Source organism: Cariama cristata, unplaced genomic scaffold, assembly GCF_000690535.1.
Source record: "Cariama cristata isolate BGI_N322 unplaced genomic scaffold, ASM69053v1 scaffold13548, whole genome shotgun sequence".
In the NCBI taxonomy this organism is placed as follows: Eukaryota; Metazoa; Chordata; class Aves; order Cariamiformes; family Cariamidae; genus Cariama; species Cariama cristata.
In genome coordinates this window covers 1-11,048 of record NW_009632942.1, presented here as the reverse complement: position 1 = coordinate 11,048, position 11,048 = coordinate 1, and the positions used below count along the sequence as shown (strand labels likewise).

The window sequence follows — 11,048 nt, the reverse complement described above, 5'->3', positions numbered from 1 at the left end:
TTAATGTTTGATGCCCCACGCTGTCTGTACATGGTTCCTGCTATTTTTGGTGCCAGCTACTAGTATTTGGCCCCATTACTTCTGTTTTGCTGTGTGTGTATGCCATGGGATGACTTGACTGATTAGACCAGTTTGTTCTGTATGTTGTAAAGCAGAGGGAAAACTTTTGATGCATACACTGAGAATCTCTTTGTTTAAAAAAAAAAAATCGCAGTTACAGATTTCTGTAGTTTGAGAGCACCTCTGCTTGTTGCCCAAGCTATTGGTTCTCTTCTCTGGTCTGTCTGTCTGGTGGAGAGGGCCAAGTGCTGATGTTTGGTCAGTTCACGGTTTAATTTTCCATAACTGAAAAGAGATACTGAGAGTGAGTATGGGTCTGAAAGCTGTAGGTGCAAATGCTTTTCATTGACAGGTAAGACTCGATCTCCTTTGCCTGTCCTGCATTGAATGCTGTGCTCAGCAAGCTCCAATTTAAGTGTGAGCCACAGGAGGACAGTGTCTTCATTCTAAAGGGAAAGAACCCAGGGTTCTGACTAACAGCTTTAAGTGGGCACCAGAGACCTGAACAGGGCTGAAACTTCAAGTCAGCCCTGTCCTTGCCCACCCCCCGCCCCAAACTGGCTCAATTCAGCATGGTCTGTTCTCTGAATTACCACACAGAGGGAGCCTGATTCAAACCCACAACCTTTCTGGTGGGTGGGAGGAATTTGGCAATGGTGCAAAAGTGACCCCTACAAGATGTTGCCTGTTAGTTTGTATGGGACATATACTTACTCTGATATTGAATCCTAGAAGATCACTTATAACACCTGAGACAGCAGAGAGTATTACCACACGTGTTATATTGTAGATTAATGGATTCATGGTCAGTCCATACAGCCTGAATGGAGTATCTAATTCCTGCAGTGAAAGGCAGGGGGGGAAGTCCATTAACAATTAATCCTCTGACTTTTAGCATAATTCTGGCTCTCTGGCAGACTTTGCTAACCATGCACTACCTCTGTATCCTTTCTTAAAAGTATGTACAGAAATTCCCACTCTATATTTCAGGCCTCCCAGCTTAAAGATGTTTTCTAACAGCCACGCTGAATCTGAAAAATCTCCTTTGTAGCAACACTAGCTGTGTAACAAGAGCCTGACACAATAGGCCATAGACTTTGTCTAGACTAACTTATGTGACTCAGCTTATGGTCTTTTTTTTTCCAAAATACCTACTCTATTACTGTCAACATCGAAGCTGCTGAAAGAAAATGAGATTCAAGCAGTAAGTAAAGAGACATGCTGTGTTCATACTAGCCTCTCTTCTCACTCATCTAAATTGTAGTAAGCTGCTACTAATCAAATGTTTGCAGCACTAATTAACCACACCAGTCTTGTACTGCTTGATCTTATGCCAATAGTTATAGAAGCACAGGAAAAACTCCCTTTGTGAGAACTTACCTAATCCAAAGACAAGAGAAACAGGAAGAGAAAAAACACACAGTCACTGTCATTAGTCATTGCTTGCATAAAACTTAGCAACTGTACGTTTTTAGGAAAAGTAGCTTACCTTCAGTAGCTTCGTGGATAGTTTCAGAACATTGTTTACTAGAGAGAGCTGTTCTTTCTTGTTTGGCTTCTTCTCCATCTTTAGGTATAAGTTTATCTGTGACAGAGAGACATTACAGACCAGATGTTAATATTCCAGCACTAGCCCGCAACTACTTTCTAACTGAGGGAAATCAGAGCCATTTTTTGCAGTCTACTGTCACTCTTTCTAAAGAAATGATGCATCCACAGGCAGGAGTTTAGCAGTGATAATTATTTTTCAGATTGACATGGCTAACACATGTTGACCCAGAGACAAAAATAGAGTTTTGGAATTTGAGTCCATCCACATGTTTAACAGCTTGTCCATCCCTGCCTGTACAGTGTTTTATTGCCTTCTATCCAGAAGAAGGGTTGATGTCTAAATTTTAAAATTTGATTCCAATATTTAAGCTGGTTTGAAATGCAATAATTATATCCAAACAAGCCACAAAGCCAAAGGGAGAATAAGCTAAATGGAGATACCTGTTCAGTGAGCAAGATTGAAATATTACTGTATTTCTTGTTGGTTTCAGAGCCCAAAGATGCCAGACGTAGTAAAAAGAGAAGAAGTGCTGCCTCCCAGATTAGGAACTCCCAGTTGTAAGCTGCATTCAGGAATGTTTTGTGACCCTTAAGAACCTGTATTAAAAAAAAAAACACCCATGTCAATAATGAGTAACTTGCCTGCCCTTGGGAAAAGTGCAAAAGCATTGCCCTATAGCTACTGCCTGTTTTTCCCTTGAAATGTAATTCATTCATGTAAATAGGTTAAAGTAAAACATTTTGGTTTCTAACCTGGCTTTAGCTTGGAATTTGATTTTTTTTTTTTTTTTCCTTTCTGCTTAGAAAAGGATGCTTGTTCTTTCTCTTTTCTCCCTCTTTCCAGTTAGCAGGCAATAAAATACCTTTCCTTTCACATGTGCTTGTCCCGCTGGCAGCCTCAGACCACCACAGCCAGGCGAAGCTGATTCTGCCTTTCCCAGTATGTACTCACCGGGTCTATTAGAGGACTGGGATTGTCATTACTCCCTCCAGAAGTCTGTGGCTTACAAAAGCCATCACAGCAGTGCAAGTCAGTATCTACTAATCATCAATCTTACTGCAACTGCAGCTTTGTGGTATCAAGAACTTGCCTAAACGAGTCTTGCCAAAAACAAAGAAACCAAGAGAACAGCCCCCAGTATTAACACTGCTTACTGTAACAGAAGGTTTAGTGAAGGATTAAAAGGTGTAAGTAAGAGTTATTGACCTGCTTTTCAACAACAGTGGTTAAAGAGGATGCTGCAGCCAGCCCTCTTAAATAAAATCTCCTGTGAACACTTGAGGTACTTTGACAGAATATCCTTTTCCTTTGCACACAAAAGCCTATGTCCTGAAATCTTCCTAATGGTTATAAAAACCCAGACTTTCTTCTGCAAATGTAGAGAATGAATATTTATTACCAAGTGAACATTACAAAGCTTTTAAAAAATGCAAAACACTCTAGCTGTTCGTCTCCAAAGTAATACACAGTTCAAGCACTTTGTAGGCTGGCAAAAGAAAAGCCTCCAGTAGTTTGGGGGTTTTCCCCCCTACTTAAAAAAAAAAAAATCTCACCTGGGCACAGCATATAAAAGCAATTGAGAGAGCCAGTAAAAAGACTGAAGATACGACAACATCCACAGATCGCTGGGGGCCTCGCCTCTGCAGAAACAAAGACGCTGAGTCAGGTCTAAGGTTTGGATGCAGAGCTGTGAAGTCAAGGTGCACCATGAACAGCTGTAATTGCTTAACGATTCAAGCAGCGCTGTCCAAAGTGCCCGACAGCAATGAGATAAAGTACACATATCTAGAGACTTAGTTACACCCCCTGCAATAATAAAATCTTGGACCAGAACTCACCTTTAGATAGGAACGAAGGGATAACCAGATCTTAATGTTTTCTACCTTCTTGAGTCTAAAATGAGGAATTTCGTATTTCCTGGCTTTTCGAGCAGATGTAATGTGACTAAAAAGCTTGGCAAACAAAAATCTCTGCAAATTAAAAACAAAAACATACACACACAAGCATAAGTTAGTCAAAACCAAAAAAAGATTGCATGGAATTGCTTCGTGGTAGCTGGCAGAAAAGGTTAGCCTTGTGACACACTGAGGAAGCCTAATGGGGGACCTTGGTGCACGACCTCTCGGGTAAATAGGAGTAGTCATCTTGTGTATGGCAGAGGTAGAACTGCTGTTGCTATACAAGATGAGCCACAGAGCTCTCGCTAAAGCAGTAAATAACACCAGCCTGCCTACCATGCCACAGTTAGAACCAATTCAACAAAGCTACTGCCCACAGATTTGAGGGAGCTGAACGCAATGCAGCCAACTACCTAATGCTCCATCTTAGAACAGGCCAACTACGCAGGCTTTTTCTTCTTCCCAAACAGCTCCATGTTGAAGTGTTCGGTTCCATGCAGAGTGACATTTCAAGATGTTAAAAGGTTATTTTTCCCTTGGGGGCAGGGTAAGAGGGGGAGCGCAGGGGTCAGGGAGGGTATTGACAGGTTTAAGTTTGTGCCTGATGAACAGGAGTCTTGCCAGACTCCCCTACCTAAACTTCTTGGACATCTTAGCAACTTTGACGCTTCAGCTTGCTGAGACGTGCTTGTCTTGCCAGTGTCCTCTGTGCTAGGTAGCATGGTTTTGGTAGAACGCCTGCCCCAGGGTTCATGAAAGGTAACAGCACAGTTAAACCTACCTGTTTGTATGTTCTCTCAGCAACACACATCATGAAGAAAAACATCCAGGTTAAGCAAAGTCTTTCAAGGAAGTTGATCACAGACAAAACAATGACAGGGGTGCTAGCAGGTGCTCCACAAAAGATGTGCAAAAGCTCCTTTAGAGAAATGGAGCACAGCTGCTCCAGGTTATCTGTGCAGAAGAGTCTGTAGAGGAATGGTAGGAAAGCTAATCCAATGGTGATGATGTTTCCCAGCATTTGATACCCCACTCCTTGCTGGTAGGCATTAACCTGGCAAGCAGGAACAAAAATAGGATTACTTGGGGTTTTGCATCAAGGAAAAGGCATGCTGTTGTGGCAGTGTTAATTCTACCAAGTATTCAGTTCCCCTTCCCTTCAAAGCACATAGCCTAAAATAATTCCACCCATTTCTGTCCAAAACCAACAACAATCAATCAGTCAATAAATAATAAAACCACCACCTTCAGCACACTGCAGAGACACAACCAGCAACAATGAGCACTCATTGGTCTTCAACAGGACCTCCTAAATTTTGGTTTACGCAATTAAGTAAGAACTTTTCGGACAACTGTATTTGCAGTTGAGGAGGGACTAGTTTTATACTGTGCTTTGTATTTGCACGTATAGCTATTTTCAGGTTTTTTTGGTGGTGGTTTCTTAAAGCACGAGGGAGAGATGTTGCAATGCCTTACAGCCCTCTTACCCTGCTCATGATAATCCCACTGATCTCCAGCACAGACATGTCCACCTTCTTACAGTCATTCCCTTCCCAGATCAGTGCACTCACTTTTGCAGATGCTGGACTTGTATTCTGCAGCCAAAACAAATGGTTCTATAAAACAGAAAAGAATGTAAAAGGCATATAATCTATTTCTGTCCCGCTATTAAATAACGCTTTTCCCCAGAAAGCATTTCAATTGAGAGGAGGATTCCAAATTTGTGTTTGGGTGAAATACTTTGGTTTGGGATTAGCAGTGGTCCAGGTAATACCAGCGGGGAAGAGGGAGTTGATCAGTGATACTATTTAGATCATTCCAGACTTTGTGTGACTAGCATGGCTGACTGAATGGGCTCATCCAGCATTAGGCTGCTCACATTATACCAACAGCACTCAGATGTGTGTTTCGTATTATTTGGGCAGGCGGGGGGGAAGCGGGGGCAGGGTGTGTGGAATCTTTCATAGTATTCTCAGCTACTGGATACAAATCGACAAACCTGCTGGAAAACATCTTCCTTCAAATCCCGCCTGGTACCTCTCACAGTCATTTCCTCACTGTCGCTGGTGCAGGACGAGCGACACTCTGGCCCGTGAAGCAGATCATCCCAAAGCATGTCTTCTGTCTCAGAGTCATGGCGAGTACTTTCGGAGTCTCTCCGGGTCACACTACAGCTCTGGGATCCCACACTAATGCAGGACCTCGAGTCCTTTGAAGAAAAGCAAAATTTACACAGCACAGACCCACACTCAATTTGCAGAACCACCTCCTCCTCCTCCCCAGCCATCGGCTAAATCAGCTTCCTGCAGCAGCTGAGAACTCCTTGTCACACCCCCCTAGGGCAAACTGTTAAAGACAATATTACTCACTGATAGTTTTTGCAACCAGCATTCCTACACAGGAAGTCACACGGATAGCATTACTTTCCCCACCTCTATTCCCAACTTTACGAAATAAAAATTGACTTATTCTGATGCAGAAGTTTTCTGGCTCTTGCATAATCTACTTTAAGATTTCATTTATATTTATTTATAGATTTTTATATTTATAATTTGATATTCATATATTTCTATTTTATTTTCAGGTGGGAGGAGTGGTGGGGCAAGATAAACAAAGAAATGAAGTGAATTAGTATATATCACAGAATAGATTTCTACCTTCATTTTAAAATGAAAATTTATTAGCATAAAACCTAGAGTACAGCCTCCCAAACCACAAGAGCAACTGTAGCAATTCAACAGGAGCAATTAGAGGCAGCTTGGACCATACTACACTGCCAACAGAGTGATCTGTTTGTTTCATTTTTGTTACACAAAGTAGTATACTCACAACTGTGAGCCAAGTTTACAGAGCTGCAAACAAGCAGGGAGGGAGGCCACACCTTATACCTGAAGATGCTGAAGCACTATCACTTAATAATGGTCCGTTCTTATGGGAGGATGTCCCTGCACTGGCCAGGCTCGGTAAAGCTGTCTCTTGAATTTATGACCATACCTGACTATGTAATGTGGATTCGAGTTCAGATTCCACGACACTATCAGAGTCTCTGGCACCTTTCAGGGCTTGCTTGACCTGCCAAAATCAAAGGAAAGCCAGCTTATTATCTGTGGCAAAAAATCGTGTGGAAAAGAGCATAAATTCAACATGAGTACCTGTGAGACAGCCTGGTTCAGAGAAACAATAGGCCTTTTTTTCTTGTCTTCATAGCTGTTGTCACTGGAAACCCCTTCTAAGTTCTGGTGCAACAAGTTCCTTTGTGCCGTTGCTTCAGCATCCTCCTCACTCGAAAGCTCATCAGAAACGCCACCTCTGTTGGTGCAGTCATCCTAGAAATACAGCAGTCAAAATATGACTAAGGCACTGATACAGACCAGCCTGAATTGCATCAAACCAAAGGTTCAAAGCTAGTGCTGCTACTACACTGGTATACAGAGTCTCTAATTACCTGCAAAAGGCAGTAGCAGATGATCTCCACAGAACATGCAGAAACAGAATCCAGCTTAGCACCACAGAAACATCAAATTTTAACTCATTACCCCCACCCTTGCTTTACCACAGAGGTAATGAGAAGGAATCTTGGGTGGGGTGGAGTTGGAATTGGGGCAAGGGCAGGAAGAGGAAGAGGCAGCAGCAGCTCTTGGCTATGTCTTACCAGCAGCCTTAAGCCAAGGAGGACAGATGTAGCTACAAGCTGGTGGCTAGCACATCCAAAATCATGAGATGTGTGCCCCTACACCTAGCTCTGCTCCTCTCCAAATGCCTATAGAGGAGTTGGGATGGCACAGCACTACAGTGTTCCGCACAGATTCTAATCTAAGTTCTTCATGTGGGAGTTAACATCCTACCGACCCAGACGAGCCTCAACAGTAACTCCACTAAGCTTTATGCTTTAGAGATTTCAACAGACGTCATGATGCCTTATCTCTGTCTTTCTCTCTCCCCAAGTGATGTTTCAGTCTTTACTTTTCTGCCTCCCCTCTGAAAAGCTATTGTGGGAAACAGTTTCCAAGGCAAATTATTTTACAGAACTGCTTTTGAAAATTGCTAATTTATTTATTTTTAATCATTAGCAGCAGTCTTCCTTAATTGAACATCTTGTGGGCAAAAGTCTCTACAACTAAACAAGCACTGTGGTAAAACTGACATTTTCCAGGATTGTCTGTGTTTGACATACTTGACTATTGTAGCAGATGAAAAGATGCTGACAGTGAAGTATCAGCATCATGTCAGCTGTTCAGTTGACAAGTAAAAAGGATTTTTAGGTTTCCTATATGTAAACAAAGATTAGTAGAAAGAGGGAGTACCTTGTATTAGATCAAACCATACAGTTAAGTATCAATGAACTTTTGGGCACATACACAATACACTGAAATTTGTGACTTCAAATGGATCTTTCCTGCCAGTACCTGATGGCTCTTTTCCCCATCGGAAAGTTTATTTTTCTCTTTGAAGTGCAACAGCCTGTATTCAGATCTGGTATGTCTACGTTTCATGCCATTATTCACAGCATTCACACCGTTTTCTGTCTCAGTCCCCTTCTCAGCTACCAACTTTACTCTTCTAATCCTATGAGAGAATACACAATTAATTGCTTTTATATCAGAGAAAAACTCTTCGAGGAAAACTTCATGATCTCTTTCACTTGTCACAGAGGTACAACACTAAACAATATATAGCTAAGGGAATACATAATTGTCTTCTGCTGGTAGGCTCTTTGTGTCCAGATTCTGTTAAAGATACTTGTATCCACTTCACTCTACTGGAGAGTTCTTTTGTAACTCTAATAGTATCTTAGAACTTCTAAACCAAGAGGGAAATTTTTTTCTTACTATTATTTTGGAAAAAAAAAAAAAAAAAAAGCAATTCAGAAGACAGAAAGTCCTCATCAAGAGAAAGAACCCGTCAGTTGAAAACACATCAAGAAACTGGCCTGAGAAAACAGTAGAAGACGAAATATCCTCCTTTCCCTCGAGTTACTTTGAGAAAATGTAAGGTGGTAAAGTGGGATGACAATGCAAGCAACTTAAACTAGAAGGCACAATTACTTCTGGAAACCAGCTAAAACAGTAATATAATTTGAGCATACACATTCAAGAAAGGTCACTTATCTGATAAATAAAAATAAGCTCTGCCACTTTCTGCAATTCATCTAATGCTCAGTTTTAACTATACTGTGAGATACGGTATGATCTCCTAATAAGGACACACTAAAAATTCATGAGGAATCAGCCTCCTACAATACCAAGAGTGTTTTTCGTTCAAGAGAAACTAATTGGCAGACTTTGGGCATGTCAGTGCCAGTGTACGTTCTGTCTTCATTTCCCAGATATCAAATTGTTCAGTGTCATTACAAACACAACAAACCCAGTGAAGATCACATACCTCCTTCGGAAAAGCATACTAAATAAATTGTTAAGAATGGAAGCAGATTCAGCCTGCTCTTCTTTACTGTTTTTGTCAGGAGAAGGCCAACTGTTCCCATCGACACCCACAGATTTGCGTAACTTCCTGATTTTTAAAAAAATTATAATTAAAATTTGCATACAGCAAGCTACTTTTAGGTCTTTCTTAAAAGATCTGAATCAGATTTGAACAGCTTTTTAGATGCTATTTTTCTTAAGTCCTGCAGACAGAATGCTTATTTCCAAATAAAATAAATTTTATTTGAATTAACAGAAGTTATGCATATACCCACAGGATATCAGTATATCACTAGTAAAGGACACAACAGACAAAATCTGGACAAAAATCTTTGCTGTAGACATCTAATGGCAAAACTCGATCCACATCCATCATCCTGTGTTCAAATATATTATATCAGTGTTTAAACTGAGTCAGACACCTAACAGTTAAATATCTAGCAGATGGACCATAACATCTCTGACAGGCACAAAGAAATTGCCAGCAATGAATCCACCGCGGTCATCTCTGTCATCATTTCCCTGTTCTTAGTACACATCAGCAACTCCCTGCAGTTAATGCCAAAGCAGGACACCAGACTCCTTTGCAAAACCTTGAAGATGCCTTTCTGCTGAGAATGCCCTGCTCTGGCTGCAAAAAGAAACTATATTAAAAAGCTACATTAGAAAGAGAAGGCCCAAACTGACAACTAAACCAGACCTATCATAGCCCAGTAAACTTGCATTTGCCTTGATTATAAGAAGACTAAAAGCAAGACAGAAAATACTCATTTTCACATTTATAGTTAAATAACAAATTTACATAAAAATAGAAGAGAAGATATTCATCCATTAAATTCTACCATGAGCAATCCATCATATGCTTTGATGCTAACAAATGAACGCATTACCCCACTCACCTCCTCCGCCTGTTGACTCCATTGTTTCCTGAAGGTTTGTTGATCTGGGTGGACACAATTTGACAGTGAACAGTTCCCATCAGTAACATAAGGCACATTGGTCCCATGACTTCACTTGCATTCACAACGGGCATCATGAAATACAACACAACTGCTATGACTGAAAAGGAGAAAATTGTATCAAATGCAAAAAATTAAGAGCATGGCCCAGTTCTTCTGTCTTAACTATTTACTTTTACTCTGTTTTATAATTTCTGCAAATACTAGTGCCACTAGTATTCACTATCTTGAAATCTACGTTAAGCTGGTTTCAGATAGGATCCTTATGCTTTGGATTATGGACTGAAAAATGATGCCACATTCCTTGCAGAAAAAGGATTGTGGCACAGACTGCCACTACCCCTTACCTTGCATAACGTAGAGCACCAGGAGCCACATAAAAATACGCTGGGAAGTAACCTGTATCCACCACTGGCTGAATAATGGAAAAAATACAACTCTCACAATTCCTTTCCGAGTTAGTGATGTCCAGGGAATTTCAGGCTTGGCTTTGGCAAATGTAGAGCCTTGGAATTAAAGGAAAAACAAACAAGTCATTAATCACAAATTACAAGAATTTCCTTACTTATGACTTCCTCTTTGGCCAAGACCAAACCCTGCCAGAATGCTGCAGTTCAGAAGGGTGACAGCAACCCAACGTCAGGCACTTGTCCAATCTGTGCAGCTCAAACAGGCGCGTCTAAAAGTAGCCCCTCATCTTAGCTCAGCACGCTGACTGCTGACCCTTCCCTACCTACCCAAGTCTGCTCTCACCAACCACTTAGCACTGCTTTTGCTGAACCAACCCAAATTCCTCCTGCCTCTCCTTTCAGGTTTTCAATGTTCCTTTTCCACCAGCGCTAGCAAGGACCGGCACCCTGCCCCGGTGGTAAGGTCTGGGGCCGCTGCTGCCAGAAAGCCAAATGACTCAGGCTCCGGGCAGCTGCCTAACAGTTCAAGAAAAAACACCTGCCAGAGAGCAGGCTCGCCTTTCTCCCACTCTGAGCAAAGCGGCAACGCATTAACGGCTGTGCGGGGACGCCGGGCACTGACATCCCTCTCACAGACCACTCACCTCTGATTAAATCCACGTCAATCAGATCAGGCTGAATGTGCCCCTTCTTCTTAGGCTTGTTTTTGAAGCCCTACGAAGCCGAAAACAAAGGCCTGTTAGCTGCGA

General features: G+C 41.6%; 1 protein-coding gene across 1 annotated transcript; it reads right to left on the bottom strand.

Moving 5' to 3' along the window:
* Window positions 1-312: 312 nt before the first annotated feature.
* On the bottom strand, window positions 313-10,426 carry PHTF1 (putative homeodomain transcription factor 1). The gene is given in 15 exon segments (XM_009706572.1): window positions 313-345; window positions 775-900; window positions 1,550-1,645; window positions 2,053-2,208; window positions 3,166-3,252; window positions 3,451-3,582; window positions 4,292-4,564; window positions 4,998-5,126; window positions 5,510-5,719; window positions 6,505-6,582; window positions 6,663-6,836; window positions 7,917-8,076; window positions 8,893-9,018; window positions 9,830-9,989; window positions 10,237-10,426. Coding segments are annotated over 15 exon segments (2,118 nt in total). The 3' UTR covers window positions 313-324.
* Window positions 10,427-11,048: the final 622 nt, after the last annotated feature.